This window comes from Adiantum capillus-veneris, chromosome 18, assembly GCF_014529385.1.
Source record: "Adiantum capillus-veneris isolate H3 chromosome 18, ASM1452938v2, whole genome shotgun sequence".
Lineage (NCBI taxonomy): Eukaryota > Viridiplantae > Streptophyta > Polypodiopsida > Polypodiales > Pteridaceae > Adiantum > Adiantum capillus-veneris.
This window is the reverse complement of record NC_140948.1, coordinates 78,331,990-78,359,113: the sequence shown is the minus strand read 5'-3', so window position 1 is coordinate 78,359,113 and position 27,124 is coordinate 78,331,990. Positions and strand designations below refer to the sequence as shown.

Genomic DNA, 27,124 nt, shown 5'->3' with positions numbered 1-27,124 from the left:
AGAGAGAGAGAGAGAGAGAGAGAGAGAGAGAGAGAGAGAAATCCATCGAGATTTCAGCCATAGACAAGGCATTAACCTCAGGAATCCTGCTAAGTGCATCGGTAACTCGATTGTGGGATCCTTTTCTATAACGGATCTCAAAGTTAAACTGTAAGGTGCAGCGGAATGAATGTTGTATTTTCTCAAGATTAGTGATCTTTATTTGCTCAAGGTTCCTTTTAGTTCTTAAGGAAAGAGAGAGCTTTCCGTCTTATGGAGAGTGCTATGATCACAAACAAAGTGAGTGGATATTGTGCGTGCAAGTGAATGAGACTTAGAGAAGGAGAGAGAAGAGATACGACACCCGAGAGGTTGTAAAACCCTCCTCCGAAGGCCCCACTCTCGTCGGCGAGAGTGGTCTACTTTGATTGCACAAAGGTGTACAAGGCATATGCAATGGACTGATGCAACTTGGACTATGCCAATGACGACGACGACTTGATGGCTGGAATCTGTGATCTTCTAATTGCTGAATTCGGGGACTGTTTTGGTGGCTGAAAATGACTGTTTTGTCTGCGTTTTTATGGCTGAAAATGGGGGAACATTTGCAACCAGCTTGGGGCTGATCTCCTGCTGTCCATAGGGCTAAAAATGCTGTGGTCTGATGCGGTAAAGGCTGAGAATCAAAAACGCTGGTTGGATCTGTCTCTTGCCAAAAACGCTAATGGGCTGAAATAGCAAAAACGCTAATGCTGATGAATCTTAGGCGATGGCAACAATCTACTAACGCTAGGGTGCTGAGGGTGATGCGATGACTGCAAGTGAGGAAGCGCCAATGGTGGGAATTGGACCAGCGAAGATGGAATCCAAAAACGCTGGGGGTGCTAGGGGGTACTGCTGAGAAGTTGCCTGTTGAGCGGGAAGCTCCTGCTGCCTCTTCTGCCAGAAAGTGCCAACTTGGGTTTGCTTATATATTAACTTAGCAAAACTGCCCTACCTACTTTTGTTGGAAAGTCACTTTTAAAAAAAATAACCAAAAATAGGAAAATAGGCTAAATGCACTGGAAAATTCCCCTAACTGATGCTAATGGATTCTGATGGGAATTCCGATGATCATGTTGTGTGCAACCGGAGGATATGCATCTATGCTAAGTGACTGGGCATACACGGTCTACAAATAGACTCACAAAAGTGCCAGATCACTGCTAATCTAAACTGACTGAACCCTGTTGTGGTGTAGCTTGTCCACGGACACATAGGGTTGGGATGTGTCACGTGACACAAACTCTTGCACAAGCTCAACCCATCTAGCCTTCCGGCCTCTGAGATCACCTTGATCACAGACATAGCGCAAAGAATGATGATCTGTCCATGCAATAAATGTAGAGCCATACAAGTAGTGTCGCCATTTCCTCAAGGCATGGACTACGGCGTAAAGCTCCTTCTCATACGTTGGATACCGCATCTCAGCGTCAGAAAGTTTCTTACTTTCAAACGCAACAGGACGTCCATCCTGGTATAATGCCGCACGAATGGCATAATCACTAGCATCCGTTTCAACCACAAACGGTTTGCTAGGATCCACAATGTGCAATATTGGCGTAGTAGTCACCAAGTGCTTTAGTGTTCCAAAGCTCTCGTCGAGACGCTCATTCCAGACAACAGGGGGGTTACCTTTACAATGAGGACCTAACGTCTTCGACCCTTTCACCCCTCCTTTTAGAAGTTGCGTAAGCGGAGCAGCAACTTTAGAGTAGTCCTTGATAAACTTGCGAAAGAATCCAGTAAAGCCTAAGAAAGACTTTACTTGGCGCACATTCTTCAGAATGGACCAATTTCGCACTTTATCCAACTTTTCAGGGTCAACACGAATTTCATCGCGAGTAATGATGTGACCCAAGTACATAAGCTCTTTTCTAAAGAATTCGCACTTAGAAGCCTTGATGTAAAGCTTCTCAATTCTCGGTACCTCGAGAACAGCGCGTATATGCGCTAGGTGCTCAGACAAACTTCGGCTGTAGATCAAGATATCATCGAGAAATACAACAACAAAGCTGCCTAAAAATGGTCTCAGTAGATCATTCATCATCTGCTGAAACATAGTTGGAGCATTGGTCAAACCAAAAGGCAAGACAAAAACCTCGTAGTGACCATAACACGTATGGAAGCATGTCTTAGGATTATCTTCCAGTTTGATCCGTATTTGGTGATAGCTTGATCGCAAGTCTATCTTCGTAAAATGCAACGCTCCATGGAGCCGATCTATCAGACCGTCCATGCGTGGAAACGGATACTTATTCTTGACAGTGAGCTTATTCAACCCCTTGTAATCCACGCACAAGCGCATAGTGTTATCCTTCTTTCGAGAAAGTAAATCTTGCGCTCCCCACGGGAATTTACTTGGCCGAACAAAACCCCTATCGAGATAATCTTTCAGTTGCCGTTGAATCTCGTCCTCCTCGGTCTTACTAAACAAACTGATAGGGTTGCTTTGAGAAGGGCTGACTATCAGCCACCAACTCAATGCCATGATCTACTCCTCTTGAAGGCGGCAAGCCAGGAGGTAGATCATCAGGAAAAACATCCTTGAAATCAATCATCATTTCTCGGATAAGGTTGGATTCGTCGGAATCCCCAAGTTCAACAGAAGAACATAAAACATTTTTACAAAATTTAGTGACAGAAGTACCAAGCACTAACGAATCAAACCAAGCAGATGGTACACATTGATAAAAGTCAACATCATAAGACTTTGTACCTTTGTACATTTCCAAAGCAGTAACAACTGGTATTGCAAAACCATTATCTACAAAATTCAGATTACAAAACGACACAGATACATGAGGCATGTCATGCTTAACAAAAACAAGAGAGTGATGTACATAGTCTATATACAATGAGTCTTGTTTATCATTAAACCATGGAATTCCTAAAATAACATCTGCTCTATCCAGGCGCATGATGTGGAAATCCACGTTCTCTTTGTAATCAGCCATCTCAAGCGACAAATCTAGAACCATCCGATTCCGCACCAATTTTACATCCACAAAATTGTGTGAGCTTCCATTATCAAGGAGTACGGTCAAGTCGTGACCATTGATCTTCCTAGGAAAACGGAGAAGATCGTGCTTATCAAACACTTTGGTGCTAAAAGTACAGTTAGTGCATGAACTGTGCGCTAAATGATGGATTTCAACTTGAATGACATCAAAGTTACCTGAGATCTCGTGAATCTGAACCGAAGGACGACCTTGCGGTTTTCTTTGTCTTCTTCTTGGGGCAATCCTTGATTTGGTGACCCGTCTGGCCACATCCGAAGCAAGCCCCCTTCTTCACTGCATCAGCACCTGAAGCATTTTTGGCTTTCTTCTTCTCCTGAGAAGATCTCGACGGTGATTTTGACTTATGCTGGAATCGGGGTTGCTTCCTCGAAGCGCCTTCACCGGATTGATGGTCTGCAGTTCTTTTCTTCTCATAATTCGCTCCATTTATCAAATGGAACGTCCTGGCCTTTGCCACTACATCCTCGACGTCAGTCGGGGCTTTGTCCTTGATTAAGGCCCAACGGTAATCTTCATGTGATCCCAACATGTACATGTGCACAACGTGCATAGAATCCACCTTACAGAAGGTGAGCGCTTCTTTATACTTATCAAAAGACAGAGCTTTCATCGAAAGACTCTGTAGTTCGGCATAAGCTTTCAACAGATCCATTTTGGCAAAATCCCTCTTGAATTTCACACAGAAATCAGCCCACGTCGTAGGCTTCTCTATCATATCGCGCCACTAGGTAAGCGCCTTACTGCGTAGATAGAGAGGAATCTTATGAATCCTCCGTTCATCATGCTCCCCATGGAGATCAAAATACGTAGTCCACTGATGCAATCAGTTATTTACAGCCAATTGTACATTCTTTCTCCTCCCCTGAGAAATTTGTAGTTTTGTACGGAATCGAGGCAGTTGGACCACCTTGTGAACGCTCATGTCACTTGACACATCCAACCATATGTGTCCGTGGACAAGCTACGGCATGACCAGGGTTCAGTTCAGTCAAGTCAGTCTAGAATAGGAAGTGATCTCGCACTTTTGTGAGTCTGTTTCGCAGACCGTGCATGTCCAGACACTTAGATTAGATGCGTATCCTCTGGTTGCACACAGCATGATCATTAGATTCCCATCAGAACTCATCAAGGGCATTTTTTCAGTGCATAGACCTATTTTCCCTATTTTTGACATTTTTCACTTATTATTTTTAAGTGACTTTTGTTGGAAAGTAGGTAGGGCAAATTTACTAAGTTTGTATAAATAGAAACCTAGCGCTAGCACTTTCTGGCAGAAGAGGCAGCAGCAGCATCGCTCAACAGGCAACTTCTCAGCAGAACCCCCAAGAGGCCTAGCGTTTTTGCATCATAGCAAAAGGCTGGCGTTTTTGGACCAGGTCAGCCAACGTTTTTGCATTGGCAACAACTTGGCGACAGCAAGAAGCAGAAGACTCCTAGCGTTAGTAGCAGATTTCCACCGCAAGTCAGATTTTCAGCCCTAACGTTTTTGCATCAGCATCACACTTCAACATTTTGCAGATTCACCGCGACGGAACATCAAGAAACACCAGCGTTTTCAGTTTTCAGCAGTTAGTTACCGCAAAAGAAGTCCCGAACCTCGCAAATCTCACCATCCCGAAGCAGATCCTCGCCGCACGGTCAAATCCCGCGAAGTTTATAGTTTCAGCCCGGAAAACGCAGATTTCAGCATCTGCGTTTTCAGCGCGTCGTCGCCGCATCGTCGTATCAACATCGTCAGCGACATCGTCACCGATATAGAATCAGAATTCAGCACATAAAGATTTGCAGATTTCAGCCATTAGCATTTTCAGATTTCAGCCCGTCTCGTCGTCATCGACATTGTCGGCAAGTCCAAGCATTGTAGAGATTTGTGCAATAAGTAGACCGCTCTCGCCATAGAGTGGGGCCTTCGGAGGAGGGTTTGACAACAATCTGGTGTCGTATTCTTCTCTCTCTATCTGTCAGTCTCAGCACCTTCATTCACAGTGTTCATCCACTTTGTTTGTGTCCATTGCACTCTCTCACTAAGGGAACGGAAGGCTCTCCCTTCCGTAAGTAAAAGAAACCTTGAGCACAGTTCGGAGCACTCATCTTGAGCAAAGCTTAACATTCACTTCCGCTCCACCTTACATTGGTATCAGAGCTTTGGCAGTGTTCTGTATCACTCAAGGAAAGAACCACAAGAACCTCAGAATTTTTTTTGCTTGTTGCGGTCGCACATAACCCAAGACCTCTTAGGCGTGTCGAATCTCGATTCCTAATCGTGTTTTTGAAGAGTGACAGGAAACCCAAGAAAGAAGGGCTTGTCCAGCCTCCCCTTGTTTCTTTTTTCACTCATTGAGAGCGGACCGTGCAGTTAGCGGTCGGCCAATCGACGTGAGGTGGGAAAAAGCAACCTTGGTGTGAGCGCAAGGCCGCCAAGGGGTGCGCCCGCAGGAAAGAGAAGAGCTCGGGTGAAGAGAAGATCCTTCTCTAACACGGATTGCAAGCGAAAGAAGAACCTCAAGAACTCAAGAACCCAAGAACCAAGACCTACAAGAACCCAAGTTCCTCGTGAACTTAAGAACCCAAGACTTCAGTGGATAGTCATCACCTGAAGCGGAATGGATACTTCGCATGGAGGTGGTGAGCATGGGAGTGGCGAAGAAGAGTTTTCCCCACCAAGAGGTTTTTCCGATCCTCCCCCTTCCCCATCTATGCAAAGGATTACACTAACTCCTATGGAGGCTTTTGACAAGATGATGATGGACAGGAAGTTAGAGTGCGAAGCAAGAAATGCAGAAAGAAAAGCAGAAATAGAGCGTGAACGCGAAGAAAGAATGGCAGCCATAGAGCATGAGCACAACGAAAGGAAAGCCGCCTTGTTCCGATTCTTTTCTCAAGTGTAGGCACAGATGCAAGAGATTCGGGAAAAGGAGACTCTCTCAGTCTCTTCTTCTCCAAAGCAAGACACACAGGATTTGCATGATTATAAGCATGATGAATTGAATGATAATGATGAGCATGATGATTTGAATGACGATGATAAGCATGATGATTTGCAAGATCACGATGTGATTTTTCACAAGGATGATGTGTTAGTTGATACTTTTTATCGTGAACTAACCTCATTGCAGATTCGATCAATCACGAAGAACCAATCTTGGCTCTCAAGTCGAAGTCCACAAAACCCCCAGAGGAAGATTCAATCGATCACGAAGAACCGATCTTGGCTCTCGAGCCTAGGTCCCAAGAACCCTCACAGGAAGTATATGTGTTCGAGTGATTAGTCAGCACGCATTGTTCGAGTGTTTCATTCGTGATGCTTTCCTGTATTTTAGTCACCGTCCTTATGTGATCCCTTTTCACAGGCATGACATATTGTACGTTGAGCATGATTCACCCATGAATGAGCACGGATGTATGCGGATTACTCATGGAAAGATGAAATGTTTGCAGTCACGGAAGTCACATTCCATGTGTCTTCCTTGGAATGACACAGTATCAGAAAGAGCACAAGAAGGATTGAGCATCAAGCATCAGCATTTCCATTGTGTTTTGCCACAATCGATTGATTTAGATCAGAAAGACAAGTTTCAAATCCATTGTTTGCGTGTGTTTGATGAACGGTTTGGCACTCCGTCTCTATGTTCATCTACATTGCATGCACAGTCTTTAAGGAAGAATAATATTTTTCCAGTCACTTTACATGGAATGGGTATGTTCATGTTTTTGTATTGGAAGTGGTTTCAAGAATTTTCAGCCTCGCAGATTCTTGAAGAAGGTAGATGCATGACTATAGACAAAGTTGAAGCATCGAAGGAGCCACAGAAGACTGTCGCTTTCGGTGCGGCCCAAAGAAGTAAGCGTTGCAGACCTTTATGAAGTTCAAGTATCGCACGACCCACACATCAGAGTGGGCATGAAGAGTCCTTTCCACGATTCCACACGCTGTTGGCGATCTCCCTCAACGCCAAACAGTTCGGTACCAGTACCTCACTTTGAAAAGGAGGGGATGTCACGTGACACATCCAACCCTATGTGTCCGTGGACAAGCTACAGCATGACCAGGGTTCAGTTCAGTCAAGTTAGTCTAGAATAGGAAGTGATCTCGCACTTTTGTGAGTCTGTTTGCAGACCGTGCATATCCAGACACTTAGATTAGATACATATCCTCTCGTTGCACACAGCATAATCATCAGATTCCCATCAGAACCCATCAGGAGCATTTTTACAGTGCATAGACCTATTTTCCCTATTTTTGACATTTTTCACTTATTATTTTTAAGTGACTTTTGTTGGAAAGTAGGTAGGGAAAATTTACTAAGTTTGTATAAGAAACCTAGCGCTAGCACTTTCTGGCAGAAGAGGCAGCAGGAGCATCGCTCAACAGGCAAGCAGAACCCCCAAGAGGCCTAGCGTTTTTGCATCAACAGCAAAAGGTTGGCGTTTTTGGACCAGATCAGCCAGCGTTTTTGCATTGGCAACAACTTGGCGACAGTAAGAAGTAGAAGACTCCTAGCGTTAGCAGATTTGTACAGCGAATGCAGATCAGCCCTAGCATTAGCAGATTTCCACCTCAAGTCAAATTTTCAGCCCTAGCGTTTTTGCATCAGCATCACACTTCAACGTTTTGCAGATTCACCGCAACGGAACATCAAGAAACACCAGCGTTTTCAGTTTTCAGCAGTCAGTTACCGCAGAAGAAGTCCCGAACCTCGCAGATCTCACCATCCCGCAGCAGATCCTCGCCACACAGTTAGATCCCGCGAAGTTTACAATTTCAGCCCGAAAAACGCAAATTTCAGCATCTGCGTTTTCAGCGCGTCGTCGCTGCATCGTCGTCAGCGACATAGAGTCAAAATTCAGCAAATAAAGATTTGCAGATATCAGCCATTAGCATTTTCAGATTTCAGCCCGTCTCGTCATCGTCCTCATCGTCGTCGTCGACATCGTCGACAAGTCCAAGCATTGTAGAGATTTGTGCAATCATAAGTAGACCGCTCTCGCTATAGAGAGTGGGGCCTTTGGAAGAGGGTTTGACAACATTCTGGTGCCGTATTCTTCTCTCTCTATCTCTCAGTCTCAGCACCTTCATTCACAGTGTTCATCCACTTTGTTTGTGTCCATTGCACTCTCTCACTAAAGGAACGGAAGGCTCTCCCTTCCGTAAGTAAAAGGAACCTTGAGCACAGTTCGGAGCACTCATCTTGAGCAAAGTTCAACATTCACTTCCGCTGCACCTTACAACCCAAAAGCAGCAATTTGCATTCGCAATTGCTGGAGATGGGTTTTGCCCTCGAAAATACGCGCAGTCGTGGACTGAGCCATATTTTCCAGAGCGGTAAGTCGGGAACTAAGCCCTTGCACGACCCCTTCGAGAGAGGCCAAGCGAATGTTCGTATGAACCTTCGCGTTTTCCAGAGTGGTAACACGTTGGTCGAAGCTCTGGAAGGTACTTGTAATCCATGTGTATAGAGCATGCGTGAACGGAATTTGAACAGTACCTGGCGCGTCGTCACGCTACACATCCGAGCTAGAGAAATCTATGGCAAAATCCGTGAAAGATTGGAAATTTCACGCAAAACTAGGACTTTTCTGCACTTTTCGGTCGTGAGAGGTTGAATTCCCGAAGAGCGCTACGCGTCGGCGTAAGCGTCCGAAGGCAGGCAGACAATGACAGGAGCGCGGGAGTGCGAGCAGGTGAGAGAGGGAAGGCTCGGGAGAAAAGCAGAGATCTTGAAAAATGAATTCTCTGCAAAAGAAACTCACTCTCTGTAAGTAAGTTAATAACTGCAGGTTTCATACTTGACTTTTTTTTGAAAAAAACCAAGGTGCCCAACTTAAAAGGGCTTGGCCACTTAATAATAAGAAAAAAAAAACTTGCTTGCAGCGTAAAAACGAAGCGCTGATTTTCGAACAGCTTGCGAAGCGTAACAAGGACGCGTAGAAGGGAAAATCCCGCCCCCCCAACCCCCCCCCCCCCCCCCCCCCCCCCCCCAAGCTCGTGGGTACGCGTGCCCGACATACGCCATAGGCTCCACTCTGGAGCCAGCGCATAACAAATCCTCCACGCTGGAGGCCAACAGGGCCAACGATTTCCTTCAACGCCACAGTAGATGCAGATGCTCTTCCTACTTTGTGTTGCAAAGGAGACAAGAGAGAGGTAACTCTCTCTCTCTCTCTCTCTCTCTCTCTCTCTCTCTCTCTCTCTCTCTCTCTCTCTCTCTCTCTCTCTCTCTCTCTCTCTCTCTCTCTCTCTCGCACAGACATAGAGGAGATTACAGAGAAAGGTTATTGAAGTTTTCTAATGCTGAATTTTAGTCCAAGACAAACAATTACATGAGAGATTTACTGATTTTCATTGGAAGTAAGCAAAATCAATAGAAAACTTCAATTTTCAGCACTTCCGCCTGTCAATTTTCTGATTTTTATCAAAAATCAGCAAAATAACATTGATTCGCACCTGCAAAGTTCAAACATGCTTTCGAGAAGAAAAATAAGTAATTTTAGCAATTAATCACTAAAGATTACGTGAAATTGAGGCTCTCCGACTCGAACCAATCCGTAGGTGTGCACACGGTCCTTCGTGCAGCCAAGCCGGCTCTGATACCATGAAACGAACACAGGGAGTGGATCTCCCGGCTACATGAACCGCCCACAGACACGCGTCGGACGAACCACCCGACCATAGCCACCATCCGACAGCAACCCCGTGTTGGGCCAGCGTCCGAGGACGTAGGCGTGCACCTGTAAGACCGAGAGTCCCATACCACCCGGCCTCACCTCCTCGAGGTGACCTCACGCACTCCTATCCTCGCGGGCTAACCATTGGCACTCTGTCAGTGGGGGTCGATAACTGCAAATGAGGCCTTGGAAGTTGGCCTCCCTTTTATAATAATGGCCGGCCACACTCGCCGTGTTCACACTACGTCCGCCCGAACACTGGACGCCCGTCCCGAGGGCATCTAGGCTAGATCCCCTCTCTTAAGAGCGGGACATAACAGTAGCGCAACCCTTTGGACGACCATCTACGTACAATGTGATGAAGACTCTTCAGATGTTAGTCATGATATGAGTTTATGAGATGAATGGCTGCAACATTCCATCTTTGTGTGCTAGACCACTGCAACATCTGGATGAGTCTAGTTCACCAACTTCATCCAACAGCTAAGAGTGCCCAATGATCTGCGATGCCGCCTAACCTCCATCATAGATCCCCTCAATCACTTGTGCCATTTGGAGACATGGCTAGAAACTTGACCACTTTGCAAGTTCGCTTATTGAGTGAAAAGGACCAACCTTTTGGGTAAAAATATATAGTAGAGAGAAAAAATCCCAGTCTTTGAAAAGAGCTACATTTTGCATCATCTCTCCTCTCAATTCTCAGCCTTGAAAAAAATGGCAAAAGATTGACGTTAAAGAACAAAATTTGCAGTTTCCTCAACGAACTTTGCATCTCCCCTTGCAACCCTCAACCTTGAAAAACAAGGTGAAGCCTCATAAAACAAATTTGGAAAGGAGGCCCTTATATAGAGTAGACCCTTTTGCTGAAGCATCCAAAAAGAATTTGCATGCCTTTCTCCCTTCTCCTCTAGGGCATGTTTTAGCATGGAAAAAAATGTTCTTGAAAGTCTTAGCATTGAATCCTTTACGCTGTTGCTCAAGATGAGAATTCTTTCTAAATCGTGATCCAACTTTGTCTTCAAATTTCTGTTTGACACAGAATTCCAATTGTACAAACCATCTCATCAAAATGACAATTCATCTCTCTCTCTCTCTCTCTCTCTCTCTCTCTCTCTCTCTCTCTCTCTCTCTCTCTCTCTCTCTCTCTCTCTCAAAATTCATACCTACTGAATAAACCTGCAGTTTGAAGACCACCATACTTCGGGGAGTGAGAAGCTCTGCTTGCAACATAAGCTGATGTAGGGGCCGTGCTGCCAGGGAAAATGGTGCGCTGGTACATTGAAGGTAAGGTGTGTGTGTGTGTGTGTGTGTGTGTGTGTGAGAGAGAGAGAGAGAGAGAGAGAGAGAGAATGTGTGTGTGTGCGGGCGCGCGTGTATGAGGCACAGCGCCACGGGCGGGGGGGAGAGAGAGAGGGGGGCGGGGGGGGTTTCAAAAACAAACACGTGTCCGGTTCACCGAGCGAGCTTCATGACCATTGCTCACCAACATGTTGTTACTTCGTTAGCGTAGGAGGCGAGGGCTAGAAAAAAACATTTTTCCTAACCGAAGAAAATAAGGGCAAACTTGAAACACTCCCGTTTTTTAGGTCAAAATTTGACGCTTTTGTCGGTAATTACATTAAAACTTGTGAAAATTTTTCTGTTTTCTTCAAGGCAAGCTCAAAATTTAACCTGAATTTTAGGATTTCAGCCGGTTAAAATACACAGGACCCCGGTTTTTCTCTAACATTGTCCCTGGCCTCTCGTTAATCCATGTGGCTCCTCTTTTTTTTTTTAAACCTAGCGATGAAAAGCTCTAAAAAAAAACTACGTTGTCAAAAGCTCAAGTGAATAAAATAAAAAAAACATTCCTATCCATAGCCTCTCGTTAACCCACGTGGTTCCTTTATTTTGTTAAAAACCCAACGATGAAAAGCTCTAAAACAGACTATGCTGTCAAAAGCTACCAAGTGAATAAAATAAAAAAAGAATTCCTATCCCTGGCCTCTCGTTAACCCACGTGGCTCCTCTTTTTTTTAAAAAAACCCAGCGATAAAAAGCTCTAAAACAAACTACACACCCATGTGGCTCCTTTAATTTATTTTTTTTAAACCAGCAATAAAAAGCTCTAAAAAACACTACGCTGTCAAAAGCTACCAAGTGAATAAAATAAAAAAAGCATTCCGTGTTGCTCTCAGTAGCAATTCGATCTTCTCCACAAGCAGTTCGCAAGTTGCAGCCACAAGCAGTTCGCAAGTTGCTAAAAGCAACTCCAAGCTTTGTCTACAAGTTTGTCTCTGGTGTTCTTGTTTTTTTTTTCTCTCGCTGTGCCTTTTTTTTAAAAGACGCATGCACTGTTTGGTCTCTCTCTCTCTCTCTCCCCCCCCCCCCCCCCAAACAGGACATGAGTAGAAGAACTGGTCATTGAGCTTGACAATAGAGCATAATGTTGAGAAGTTCTTGATAGGCTTCTTATCCAGGAAGCCTATCAAGAAGCAGGTTCCTAGAAGCAGCACAAGCAGTTCGCAGGTTGTCATAAGCTGCTCCGAGCTTTTCTACACGTTTGTCTCTGGCGTTCTTGTTTTTTTTTTTCTCTCGCTATGCCTTTTATAAAAAAAACGCATGCACTACTTGGTCTCTCTCTCTCTCTCTCTCTCTCTCTCTCTCTCTCTCTCCCCCCCCCCCCCCAAACAGGACATGAGCTAGAAGAATTGGTCACTGAGCTTCACAATAGTATATACGTATATTCAAAGAGCACAATGTTGAGAAGTTTTTGATAGGCTTCTTATCGGGGATGTTGAATTTTGCTATGCAATGATTGCCGGAACGCATGGCAGTGGCAAGAAAGCACTCTGGTGTAGGCCTCTCTGTTCCATTGAAAAGAATCACGCGTTTGTATCCACAATAAATCCACTACAGAGAAGAAGCAATATTCACTACACAAGTCAAGCATAGACAGGAAGAGCATGCGTTGTTGCAATGCTTTGGTCTATATGTATGCCAAATGTGGTGCCATTGCAAAAGGATGAAAGGTTTTTGTAGGTATCCTCTCCAAAATGTCGTCACTTAGGTCACATTGATTTCAGGATATGCCCATTATAGCTGTGGCAAGGAAGCTCTGGGCTTTTCCACCAACTCCAAAGGCAAGGCCTCCCTCGAGATGCAATCACTTTTCCTTGCGGGCCTTCTTCACATGGGCAAGAGATTTCATGATGAGATTTGTAGTCAAGGGCTATTGAAGGAAGATGTCCTAATGGAGGTGCTTTGGTCGATACTAATGCAGTCAAATGCAATAAATGCCCAACATGGCTAGAAAAAATGAAGCTATGGTTGTTCACCTTAAAGATGTGGCAAAACCTTCACATGGGTGAGACTATTCAGAATGAGATTGCCAGTCAGGGTTTGCTAAATGAAGATGTCGTGTGTAACAATGGATTGGGTGATATGTATTTCAAATGCAAGTGCCTCACGAAAGAATGAATGCTCTCGATGCACATTCTATTCACGATCTCATTATTTGGACAACATTGATTGCAGGATATGCCCCACCATGGATGTGGCAAGGAGGCTCTAGGTTTTTTTCACCAGTACCGAAAGGAGGGCGGCCTCGCTCGAAATAAAATCATTTATGTTTCCACCTCCATGCATGTGGGCATACACAAGATATTCATATGTGTAAGATAATTCACTATCGGATTTCTACTTAGGGGCCGTCGTTGCAAAAAAATGTGCTTGACGATGCTTGGTTTGATATGTATGCCAAATGTGGTGCGTCACAAAAAATTCTAATGGGCATCCTCTCTAGAAGGTCGTCATTATGAATGCGTTGATTGTAGGATATGCCCAACATGGCTTTGGCATTAAGGAAGCCATTTCACCCTGATATGAAGGGAAGACCTTTCTCCATGTGGCCTTTGGCAAAAGCTTCAAGTGAACGCAAGATGCTGATATGGGCACCAAAATTCACAATTATATTGTTAGTCAGAGGCTACTGGAAAAAGATGTTGTGCTTGGCATTGTCTTGGTTGATATGTATGCCAAATGTGGTGCACTTGAGAAAGCACAAGCGGAATGTCGCCTCTTGGAATGCACTAATTTCAGGCTGCGCGCAACAAGAGCAGGGCCAGAGAGCTCTACGCTGTTTTTGATGGGTGAGATGTTGTACTTGGCACTTCTTGGCCGATATGAATAGTGCGCTTGGAAAAGCATGAAAAATGCTTGAGATCCTTCCTGTCCGGAATGTCACCTCTTGGAATGCATTGATTGCACGATGTGCGCAACAAGAGGGGGGAAGCTCTAGGCTATTTTCAGCGGGACAAGATGTCGTAAAATACTCTATTCTTTACTCACTACCAAGAATGCTATGAAATGAACGCATTGAAAATCTCATGCTACCGTGGGAATGGCACGTTCCCTCGTATTATAAAAATTGGGGAGGATTGTGCAAACTTCCCCATGCAAGGAGACTTGCATGTTTTCCTTTTTTCCCAAACATAAAAAGCGGACAACATCTAAACGTGAACATATTTTAAACGCCTCATATCATCTATTTATAAAAATTATAACATTTGCATGGTTCTTTTGTGAGGTATATTGACCAAAATTGGGGCTTCCGTATTGTATTAAGGAAGGTATCAATCAAAAAACAACGAAACATTCTTTGATGAAAGGTAACAAGCTCTTTCTTTCTTCCATTTTCTTCTTCAAGGAGATATTCTCTTGTTGAATTTTCATATTACACAACCACACTTACACAAATGACAACGATGCATACAACAGGGCGAGATTGAATTAAAAAATTAATTCAATCTGAAAACTAAGGACAAATTTAGACATATCAAAGTTGGGGCATGTAGATCATGGCATTACAAACACAAGACATCTCAACTTGAGGTAACAAGATTTGTGGAAAACAAAGCACAAGCTCTCTCTCTCTCACACACAAGACCATCTCAACTTGAGGTAACAAGATTTGTGGAAAACAAAGCACAAACTCTCTCTCTCTCTCACACAAGACCATCTCAACTTGAGGTAACAAGATTTGTGGAAAACAAAGCACAAGCTCTCTCTCTCTCTCTCTCTCTCTAGCTTCTCTTCTAGGTTCTTGCTTTCTCTTACTCTTGGACTCACTTCAATCCAATACAAATGCGGCTAATGAAGCACTCTAGTTTGTATGCTTGCAGAATTTTCACTGGTGTGAAGAGAGTGAATTGTCAACTCTCAAGGAATGGGCAAAGTTGGGAGATCGGAAAATTGACGAAGAAAGATAATCTCCAAGCGATTCGATTTTGGTGTGAGGCAAAAAGGGAGTCGCGAGGAAAGTCAAGGACGGGTGTGCGGGAGACTCGTCAATGGGTGGCAGAAGGCGGCGATGAAAATGGCTGCGAGATGCCTGCGTGTCGTTTGCTGTTTGGGAATGCCCGGCAGGAGCAATTGGAACGTTGTCATGCAGACTCACCAAGGGGTAGACGAGGGACGCTCCTTGTGTGGATATAAGGGCAGATGGGGCACGTTGGTTCTGTGTTGCAAGAGGAGGTCGAGCAGGCGAGAGCAGCAAGTATGTCGGTTTTGTGATTGGTTATGTGTGCTTGGGAATAATTTGAAGGGAGAATGGCGACGGATGCAAGGGGTAGGTGCAAGAGAGAGAGAGAGAGAGAGAGAGAGAGAGAGAGAGAGAGAGAGAGAGAGAGAAGAGGTGTAAGGCGAGTGAACGTGTGGCATTCTGCAATTGTCGAGGTGTAGTCTTATGGGAGCGAGGCCTGTCAAAGAGCCATACCCAATGAATGGCATGCATTAGGATGCCCGCTGCAACCTTTAAGAAGAGGGCAGGTGAGCTAGAGGAGGGTGGGGTGACCAGGATGACGATAGAACAGATGAGGGAAGGTAGAGGCTATAGGCGACAAGAGGTGGCTCCGATAGAGAGGGAGGTGTAGATGGAGTGGGGATGGCGAAGGGGTGGAACTGCTGTCACGCAAGGGTGGGTCGTTGTGGTGCAGTGCGGGGTGGAGTGAGAGCGCTGGTCGGCGACTGCGACGGCTTAGGTGCAGTGCGAGCGCTACCAGCAAGGAGATGGTGAGCTGCAGCTGAAGGCAGGGCGTGGGTGCTGCGGGGTGGATCATGCAAGGAAGGGACGGGAGAAGCGCCCCCGGATGTCTGCACGTAACTAATGTGAGAATATGAGAAAAAGATTTTAAAAAGTAAGGTAGGGAAGCTGCATGTCCCGCAGGCCAAATGCAGGGGTGCGTCCAGGGAGGGAAAGAACACCGAGTTATGCATTGTCGATGTCTACGCATGTGTAATGGTGCGGTTGAAATGCTTAGCACGGGGTGCGGCAGAAGAACGGGACCGCCCGCCCAAAAAGAGAAGGGGAGCATTAGTGCATGATGCTCCCTGCACGGCCAGGAAGAAAGGCAGACCTCCACTAACAAGCAAAGAGAAATGTAGAAGGGATGGGAAGAAAGCCAAGAGACTGATGGAGGTCAATGTCACAGTGGTTGTGGGTGGTGCCGATAATGATGTCAATCTCTTGGGGCGAGTGCAGGAGTTCTTGGTCAAGGAAACAATAGCCGGCATTTTCTCGGTGGAGAGGGGAGACAGCGTGTTCCATTTTCACTTTCAAATGGTTATACGTATAATGAGCAGCTCGGTTATAGCCGTGAATAAGAAATTGAAATCATATCTTGGCTGGGACAAGAACAATCCGTCAAGGGGGGAATGTGCTCTGCAGAGCATTGAGGCAAAAGAACTTGCACACATTTGAGGACATGATTGGGTATTGTTTAAAGGATGATGCCCCAGTTCTAAAAAGTCATGCACAATGTAACCGTGGAGGAGATGAATAAAGGCATAGAATTGTACACTTTGTACGGGGTCGATGATGCGAAGAGCCGGATTTGCTTAACGCACAATAATATCTTTGATCGTGCCTTGATGTTTTGGAGATTCCATATGCGACATCCATTTGGAAATGGTTTCTTGGATACCCTACACAAAATGTTATGTAGTGGTAGGTACTACCCTTCATCAACATGGATCACACCATCTCAAGGATAGGGAATGAGTGTAAAAAAGATGAAAGCGCTCTGGACTTGCATGATATTCCCGTCTGCAAAACGACGTACCAGGATGTAGTGGCAATCTTTGTCGCGGATGATCTGTATCGAAATAGCCAACCAAGACTGGACTGGTTCACATCTCGCCGGAAAGACATAGAAAGGTAAGCAAAGGTAAGCAATATGTCTAGTTTATATTTCTATTGCACGTCTATTTGCTTATATGGGGTTGCTTTTTGGTATGCAAGTAAAAAAATGACCGATACGAGTCCCACAATCGACACACCTGTGGGTGGTGAGGCAACCAGTGATGACATGAGAGCTGAGGTTGATGAGAGGGTGCCTGAGGTGGGCGATGAGTAGATGCCGTTACTTCATCGAGCCGAAGCAACAACGATTGTGATGTATTGTACACATGTTGTTTACGAACTGAGTTTTTTCCCTGTGTTGTATGTTGAACATAACAATGGGAGTATATGAATTGCAGGTAAGCAATGGACGCAGAGAATCAAGTAGGTGATCTTGAGGAGACACAGACAGAAGAGTCAGCGAATGGCATGAGCGAGGCGGCGTTCGACAGATTGGAGATATCATCATGCAAATTTGGGCAGAGCTGCGAGAGCCTGAGGTGGATGGAAATGCAACATGTAGAAGTTGTGTTTGTGATTTGGTAGAGTCTGTAAAAAAGTATGTTGAAGAATATCAAATCAATGTAGCTGATGTACAGGTTTGCCGAATGGAGGAAGAAATAGCAGCATTAAAGAAAGTAGTTGTAGAAATGAAGATGCAGTTGAATAGGCTAAATGCAATTGCGGTAAGGCTTGGATAGGCAAGGGTTGTAAAGGTTTGGGCACAGTTGTAAATTGAGCACCGCAATTTTGTATGGTTTGAAGAACTGTTTATTAAACAAATAGGTTGTGTCATCTATTTCCTTTCCTTTACTTGTTATCATGTGTTGAGTTTTTGGAATACCTTTGGGAGGTTTGACCCAGAAGGTATATGCGGGGAATCTTTACATGTAATTTAGTTTCTTTAATCTTAGTATACTAAAATGTCAAATCCTTAAATTACCCAGATACCTCCCTAGATTCCTCGCTTTCCCTCCCCCCTCAACACCCGAACCCTCCCCCTATCGCCATGCGCTGCCTCCGGCCCCTGCTCCTACCTCCCATCCCCTCCCCTCGTGGTTGCCCCTCTCCCGCTTCCGGCTGCATGTCACACTCACACACACACACACACACACACACACACACTTAGAGCCGGCCTCCCCCCTCCTCCTCCAACCCTGGCCGCTCATCCCAGACCTGCAACGCAGAGAGAGAGAGAGAGAGAGAGAGAGAGAGAGAGAGAGAGAGAGAGAGAGAGAGAGAGAGAGAGAGAGAGAGAGAGAGTGCTCCTTCATCGTTGGTCGCTCGTCTTAGGCTTGCGACGCGCGCGCGCGCACGCACACACACACACACACACACACAGAGAGAGAGAGAGAGAGAGAGAGAGAGAGAGAGAGAGGAGAGAGAGAGAGAGAGAGAGAGAGAGAGAGAGAGAGAGAGAGAGAGAGAGAGAGAGAGAGAGAGAGAGAGAGAGAGAGTCGGCTACACCGCCTAAGCCAACCGTCACGTCCCCCTCGAAAGAGGCTCCCCGAGCCACCTGGCACTATTGGCAAGACACCAACATTGAGAACTCCCTGGAACCTGCCGCACGAGTTGCACGCGCGCAAAACAAAAATACATAGCCCCAATTTCCAAAGTATCCGAACGAAAAAAACTACTTTTTCCATAGTTGACTACACAAGGAGTTTAGTATGTGACCGCTGCGGGCAAAAAAATCATGGGCTCAATTGATGAAAATGCTCCCTTTCATAATGGAAATTATGACAAAGTCTCTCTCTCTCTCTCTCTCTCTCTCTCTCTCTCTCTCTCTCTCTCTCTCTCTCTCTCTCTCTGCTGTGTTAGCCCTGCTCGAACCCTAAACTTTACCTCGCGACCCCTGCTTGTCTCCCCCTGGGCGAGGGCGGCCCTATGCGGAGGCGTTAGCGTCAGCACGGCCTGCCACATAGCGAAATACACCCCCCAGCCCCTCTCTTAGCTGCGTTAGCCCTGCCCAAGTTCTGCAACGACTCCTGCTCTGGCCAACTTGGCCCTACTCACGGTCTTGCGCGGCATCCTCTCCCTGACCCCCGTTCTGCGGCTGCATCCCGTGTTGCTTGGAATCCAAGATCTGTAGAAGAACGAGGCGGCACCACACAAAAAAAACAAGGACAAACCTAAGTTCAAAAAACAGAAGGTTGTTCCCACCCTCGAAATACGATGACTTCGACGCCAATCGCTCGCACTCGCAAAACTTTTCTTGCGATCACCACAACAGCACTAAAGAAGGACCCAATTGCTTGTCAAGACACGAGAATCGCAACTCTAGAGGCCCAAGTCCAAGAGCTCATTGAGGAAAACGCTCAACTCAAGGAGCGTTTGAGCAAGCTTGAGGAAATGAAGGACATCGGGAGCCAAGCTCCAATTGCGAAATCATATGAGGCGGAAATCAAAGCAGCCCAGGAAGAAGCTCATGAAGAAACACATAAAAAGATTGTCACTGAAGTACAAGCAGCATTACGAGAAAATCGATTACAAAAATCCATTTGCATGAAGGTTCGGATTGGCGGACTTCATCCGCCATGGTGCACAGAGGAGGATACCCTTGAAGATGCAATCACCAAGCTTAACGACATTCTCCAACCAATAACTATCAAGCCAGAAACCATTTGTTGGATCAACGACACATATAGAAATGTGCCACCCAAGCATTGTATGCTTACTTTCAAGGACAGAGAAGAGCGACGGAAGCTACTACGCCAATCTTACCTCTTGAAGGGAACAAAGCTTTGGATCTCCGAAGAGTTGACCCCGAATCAACTCAAGGTCAAAGAAAGTGAACTCAAGAAGATGCACGAAACTCGCAAACAAGGAAAATGGGCAGTTTACCGAGGTGATAAAACCATAATCCAGGAGTTTCAAACTCCTAAAATGGGTCCCCTTCCATTGGAGCCCCCCTAGGTTTCGTCCCTCATCTTCCTTTTCATTTTCATTACCCTTTTGACGGACCCTCAGCCCTTGACTGATATGTATCTATGCTTCATTGGAAATCAAATGTTGTAATGTTTTGTCATCAGGTCCCATAGGTCATATCTGACCTCCATGGACGATAATACAATCTCTCTCTCTCTCTCTCTCTCTCTCTCTCTCTCTCTCTCTCTCTCTCTCACACACACACACACACACACACACACACACACACACACACACACACACACACACACACACAGAGGTTATCCCAATTTTCACTTTAGTATGAGGTGTTGAGTTCAAGACTCGTTGGATAGATCTTTGAGGTCTCTTGCCAGATTATTCAATCTCTCTTCTCTCATCTCTCTCACATCCAATTGTCAAACTAAATATCTATTTGTTTATTTGTACTTGTTGATATTTGGGTTTCATATGGCAAACGTAGTACACATACCACCTTTGTCGATGCTCCATCTATTGAGTTTTTTCAGTGATATTGTCCTTGTTGTCCATATGATAATGTGGTCATATACTCACTAACTTATAGCATCATCATTTTTAGTTGTTCCATATGCAGTAATTTTTTTCGCTTCCTGCTTGGCCTTTATTGTGCTTTAGTTCTCCCATATCCATATATGTAGTGTAAATTTTCAACTCAAACATAAAAAAGTATTGATTTCAATTACTTTCTTGGGCCATTATGACAATTACATATGCAATACTGGTCCAAAAACTTGCATCAACATTCTCCTTGAGGCCAACCCCCTTCACACCTACATGCAGTAGGTCAAATCCAATCTGCTTTTAGAGCCAAGTTGAGTGAAAGGGTCTGGAGGAAAGGGAAGATGTGCCCCAGTTGCTAATTTAGAGAATTGGATGCCATCAAGCGAAAGGTACTACAGAAAGCGATCTTTGTTGCCGTTGATCATGAGAAGGGTAGATAGTTAATGATGAGTGTTGTTAGCGTTGAATCCATCAATGTAGCTTAGATTGAGGAGGGTAATTAAGGGAGGGTGGGATGAGAGATGGAAAACTGGAAAAATCAAAGGAGAGAGCGAGGTTGTTCTGAGAGAGGTCGAGCCAGGTGAGAGAAGATAAGGGCAAGAGGCTATTGAAAAGGCTCAGGGTTCCTTGCAGTTGCTTGCCATAGAGGTTTATTGTAAGCAATTGGCCGACCCCTCCTCATGAAAGTCTAGGGGAGCTGGGTTGTGTTACCATATACATGTGGTAGTGATGTGTGTGAACACACTAGGACCGTCGAGGTATTTTTTCCCTCTTTAGGAGGTTTTTTCCCTCGTGCATTGTATATACGCCCGTCACTCTAGGGCTATCTATCTTTCCATTGCACACTAAGTAATACACATTCTATTGTGTGCCTTGAGCTTCCTTCGTCTTCTCCAAGCTGCGTGCGTTTCTCTGCAACCCTAATTCCAACAATTGGTATCAGAGCAGGTTGCGTCCTCCCGGGCATAGTCGCAAGTAGCTCCAGCACATGCCTGCTCACTTTCTTCGATTTCAGTGAGGTTTGGCGAGCATTCGTAGGTTGACAAATATTTCGTGTGTGCTCGTAGAGCTCAATCTGCTCAAATTTCTGATTCGGGCTCATTTTGTCAAGCAGATCTGCACAAGCAATTTTGTCCTTTTTTGCAAAATTTATGTCAGTGTCGTCTGCATAACAGGTGCCTTACAGTCTTCTACGGTTTGTGCTATATAACACGTGTTGTTCCCGCTACGTTTCTCCTCTTTTTGGGCAGTTTTCACATCATGTGCATCATTTACCACGGCTGACAACAACATAGATGTGTTCAAGATGTTTGTTGCTGTGGACAGGTTGGATGGGGACAGTTACCCTATGTGGGCTTATATGATGCAACACATTCTTGTGTCAAAGGGCGTCTGGAATATTGTGTGGGGCATTGATGTACGTCTTGGTTCTAAGGATGTAGGCGATGTTGAGGATGTTGCAGGTCTTGCTGCAAGGATTGCTGCTATTAGAGTTGTTTTGCCTATGACAGAATAAGCTCGTTGGGATGTAAAGGATGTGTAGGCTCATGCATTGATTGCATTGTTTGTGAAGTGCACCATTGTTCCTCACATTCGTTTAGCAAAATCTGCAAAACAGGCTTTGGATATTTTGGCTGGTCTTTATGCAAGTCGCAATGAGGCTAAAATTGCTTTGATGCGTAAAGAGCTGGAGTCGAAGATTATGCATGAGGAAGATGATATGGACACTTTTCTTGCAGGTGTCAAGGATATCAATGAGCAACTTATTTCTGCAGGTGAAGTTTTCAGACAGTTCCCTTGTGCAGATTGTTCTTGATGCCTTACCAGATTCTTACCAGACTTTTGCTAGTACTTGGAGACTAACCCAAGGAAATCCTGAAGTTGTCAAGTTTGATGCATTATACACATTGCTGTTGCAAGAGTCACTTTCCAGAAAAAACAGGACTAGACAACGTGTAGTTGAACAGGCTTTTATTGCTTCTCAAAGAAAGAAAAGCAATGCAGCCACTTCGTATGGTTCTGCTACGAGTGGCAAAACTTTTGTTCCCAATGCTTTTGCTGGCTGCACTTCGTCTGGCAATTATGGTGATAAGGGCAAAAAGAAGATGTGTTGCCATTATTGTAAAGCTAATGATCAATTGATCAAGCAATGTCCTAAGTTGAAGACCAAAGAGGCTAAGAAGAAAGACGGTGGTTCCACTGCAAAGACTGGTTCCACTACAAATGCACCCATTGTTGAGTGTTCTATAAAAGGAGACTGTAATGTTGATGTTGATGCAGAACGGGCTTTTAGTGCAGAGTGCACTTACAATCCTATTGTCCATGATGCATGCATGTCAGTTGCTGCAGATTCACATGTGTGGTATTTTGACAGTGGTGCTACAAAGTACATTACCTCACATCGTGAATTGTTCACCTCTCTCGAGTCTGTCCCTCATGGGAATTCAGTCACTTATGCCAACATTGCCTCTTATCCGGTTCAGGGAGTTGGAAAGATTGTGCTTAATGCTGCAAATGGTAGTTCTTTCACACTGGTTGATACACTTTATGTATATGGGATCAACAAGAATCTTTTGTCTGTATCTGCACTTGCTAGACTTGGACTTGTAGTCAAATTTGTGGATGACAGATGTACAGTTCATGATCTCAGTTTTGGTGATGAAATTGTTGCATCTGGGCTTTTGTGCCGTGGGTTGTATAAGCTCACTTTGTATGACAAGTGTGGACAAAATTTTGCAAATGCAGTTGCAGATTCAAGGGCTATCTTAGATGCAAAACTTTGGCATGCACGTTTTGGTCATTTGAATTTTGCCAATTTGCTGCGTTTGCAAAAATATGATATGGTTGCTTCTTTGTCGCCTCTTGAAGCACCTGCCAAACATGTTTGTGAAGGCTGTATTTTGGGTAAGATGCAGCGTTCGAAGTTTCCAAAGGATGGTTCAGCGGGCCACATGCAGGTTGCAGCTTGTGCATAGTGATGTTTGTGGGCCCATGCAAACTCCGTCCTTGGACAATTGCCTTTACTTCGTGACTTTCATTGATGATTACTCCAGGCATGCATGGGTATTTCCACTTAAAGCGAAGTCCAAAGTTTTTATGTGCTTCAAACAATTTTTGGGTATGGCTGAAAATGTATCGAAATGTACTATGGGCACCCTCCGTTCCGATTGAGGGGGGAGTATATGTCTCATGAATTTAATGCATTTCTGGCTAGTCGTGGGATAAAACACCAATGTTCAGTGCCTTATACACCTCAGCAAAATGGTGTTGCTGAGAGGAAAAACAAGTCATTTATGAAAATGGCATGATGTATGGTCAAAAGTCAAGCTTTGCCGCATTCTTTTTTGCTTGAGGCCATTATGTGTGCCACTTATGTACTAAACACGTGTTCTACAAAAGCTTTGCAGTCTATTACTCCATATGAAGCATGGCATGATAAAAAGCCTTCTATTGAGCACATGCGTGTTTTTGGCTGTTTGGCATATGCTTTGGTGCCACAAACACAACGCAGAAAAATGGATGATAAGGCTGTCAAATGTATTTTTGTTGGTTATAGTGCTGAAAGAAAAGGTTATAGGTTGTATCATCCGCAAAAAAAACGTATTCTGGTTTCACAGGATGTAGTGTTTGTGGAAGATTCTGTTCAGCCCTGGCTATCATGTACTAGAGACAGTAATGTAAGCTCACAGGACATTTATGATACTTTGTTGCCTCTTTTCAGTGGTGGAAATACAAATGTAAATTCCAATGAGGCAAATGTACAGCCTATGGGGGTTTTCAAAAATGTTACAGATTAGCCTATTACTAATGCAGATGTACATGATGTACTTGATGAGGAAAGGGCTGAAAATGAGCAAGCTAGAGGTATGCCAAAATGGTTGATGCACACTTTGCGTGACAGTAAATTGGATGCACCTTTGTCTAGTCGTACTCGTTCAGGCTCTCGCCATGCATCTTATGCATCAAATTGTTATGCTTTGGTTGTGTCTAGCTTACATGATGTTGAAGAACCTCTGTCTTTTGATGAAGCACATAATAAAAAAATTGGATGTCTGCCATGCGATCAGAATATGATGCACTTATAGAAAATGACACATGCACTTTATATGATTTGCCTCCTGGAAAAAAGGCCATTGGTACAAAGTGGGTTTACAAGTTGAAAGGCAAGCTAGATGGTGAGATCGATCGCCATAAGGCTCAACTTGTTGCAAAGGGTTATGCACAAACAAAAAGGCATATATTATATAGAGACTTTTGCTCCTACTTGTCGTATGACTACTTTGCGTTTCCTATGTGCATTGGTAGCTCATTTTGGTTGGGATGTACATCAATCAAACATTGTTACTGCTTTCTTAAATGGTGACATATTTGAGGAAGTTTACGTAACGCAGCCTCGCGATTTTGTCAAGAAAGGACAAGAGGACAAAGTGTGCAGATTTAAGAAGGCTTTGTATGGGTTGAAGCAATCTCCTCGTGCTTGGTATGAGAAATCTGACACTCATTTGGTCAAACAAGGCTTTCGTAACAGTCCAACAGAAAGCACATTGTATGTAAAGCGTGAGGGTGATGTACTTCTCATTGTGGTTCTGTATGTAGATGATTTGATGATCACTGGAGCAAATGAGAGACATATTGCTGAATTTAAGGCTGATTTGAATGCTACTCTCAAGATGAAATATTTGGGGCTATTGCTCATTACTTGAGTATACGGTTTAAGCAGTGTGATGGTGGTATTGCCTTGTGTCAAAAAAGTTACATAGAGACATTGCTATGTAAGTTTGGACTTGAGGATTGCAAACCTATTGCCACTCCCATGGAAACAGGTTTGAAATTGAGTCTTCATGACGGTGGTGATCCTGCTGATGTCACTCTTTACCAATCTGCTGTTGGATGCCTCATTTATGTATGCAACACGAGGCCAGATATTCAGTTTGCAGTCTCACAGGTCAACAGATTTATGCATAGCCCAGGGTCTAAGCATTGGCAGGCTTTCAAGAGGATTTTCCGCTACCTTAGTGTCACTTTACATCTTGGCTTGTTTTATCCCAAGGGAGGATCATTGCCGCCAAACTTACATGCTTTTTTGGACTCAGATTGGGCTGGTTGTTTTCACACGCGAGTGTCCACAAGTGGTTTTTGTTTCATGCTTGGCAAGTCATGTATATCATGGTTGAGCAAGAAGCAACCTGCTGTGGCCACTTCCAGTTGTGAGGCTAAGTACAGGGCAGTCTTCACAGCTACAGTTGAGTGTGTATGGCTCAGACGCCTTATGGCTGATTTGGGTGTTGGATAGGACACTGCCAACACTATCTACACTGACAGTCAGAGCGCATTGGCAGTTGCGAGGAACCCAATTTTTCATGCTCGCAAAAAGCACATTGAGGTGCATTACCACTATGTCACGGAGAGGCTCTCAGCAGGAGAGATCAGCTTGGCTTATGTGCCGACACAGAACAACCTTGCAGATCTTTTCACAAAGGCATTGTCTCGTGAGAAGCTCGAATCTTTCCGCAAAGCTTTGGGCTTACTCCCCTTTGTGGACTGATCATGTCCTCAAGGCATGGCACTTACCTTTCTCATGTGCCAGCTCTCGTTCACCGCATCACTCCAGGGGGAATTTGTTACCATATACATGTGGTATTGATGTGTGTGAACACACTAGGACCACCGGGGCATTTTTTCCCTCTTTAGGAGGTTTTTCCCCCCGTGCATTGTATACATGCCTATCACTCTAGGGCTATCTATCTTTCCATTGCACACTAATTAATACACATTCTATTGTGTGCCTTGAGCTTCCTTCGTCTTCTCCAAGCTGTGTGCGTTTCTCTGCAACCCTAATTCAAACAAATTGCACATCCCGCCCCTCCATTAGCTGACAATAAAACACGAGATTCCCTTCTCAAGCCCTTGGATAGCTAGCACATCAGGTGGAAAAATCTACAACCTTTTATCTAATTTTCAAGCCAATCATTTGCACGCACATCAACACAAGCAATTGCAAGGTCGCTTTTGTTGTGCAAAATCTGTCCCACTGTTGCTTTCACTGCTCGGAATAGTGCTCATAGGTCACTATCTGACCCCCCTCGCCTTGGACATTTGACGACCGAGAAATGTCCTTTCCCTGTAATTAGTGCCCCCTCGTGGCTCCCACCCTCTGTTAGTCTCCGTTGATCACCACGTGGGGTCGTATTATTTCAGGGAAAGGACACTCAATGTCCTCTCCATTCACCATCACATGTCAAGCCATTGCACTTATCCTCGTACGGGTCTGCAAATAGAAGTGTTGGCCTTGAGACAGTGTTCCAGAAATGTGTGCTTGAGCTTAACCTTGAAAATTCAAAACAGCCGGTTAAAGGGAGTGGAGGAACGAGAAAACTCGCTTGAATGTAAGAAATACCGGTTATTTTTTAAAAAATCTTGCTTGAATCTTCTTTGAAAGGAAATTTGTATGTTTTTGAGATTGATTTTTCTCGAACACTGCCTTGAGAGCGTAAATCATCCGTAGCGCCTGAGCTACGGCATGCTGCTGCTATTTACGGACTCGTCTGGAATCCTTCATGACCACCTAGTGTAGGTCTAGCCAAGCCTCTTGTGTTAGAGAAGAGATCACGCCTTCAAAGTTCAATGTGATCTGTTCAAAATTCTTTGGAAGTTGAAGACTAAGCCTTAAGATGAGAGTCAAAAGGTGAGCGCATGGGCTGTCAGCTGGAGCCTGGTCCGCACTTGTCGTCTCTCTCTCTCTCTCTCTCTCTCTCACACACACACACACACACACACACACACACACACACACACACACATGCGTGCGCGCGTGCGCAAGGGCACTGCC

General features: G+C 44.7%; 1 protein-coding gene across 1 annotated transcript in view; it reads right to left on the bottom strand.

Moving 5' to 3' along the window:
- LOC147435922 (isoamylase 3, chloroplastic-like) overlaps nucleotides 1–11,138 on the bottom strand; it is a 205,298-nt gene extending 194,160 nt beyond the window's left edge. Inside the window, exon 1 of the mRNA XM_086488826.1 lies at nucleotides 10,871–11,138. Coding sequence (XP_086344952.1) covers nucleotides 10,871–10,986 — 116 coding nt within the window. The 5' untranslated portion in view covers nucleotides 10,987–11,138. The remainder of the gene's footprint in view (nucleotides 1–10,870) is intronic.
- Nucleotides 11,139–27,124: the final 15,986 nt, after the last annotated feature.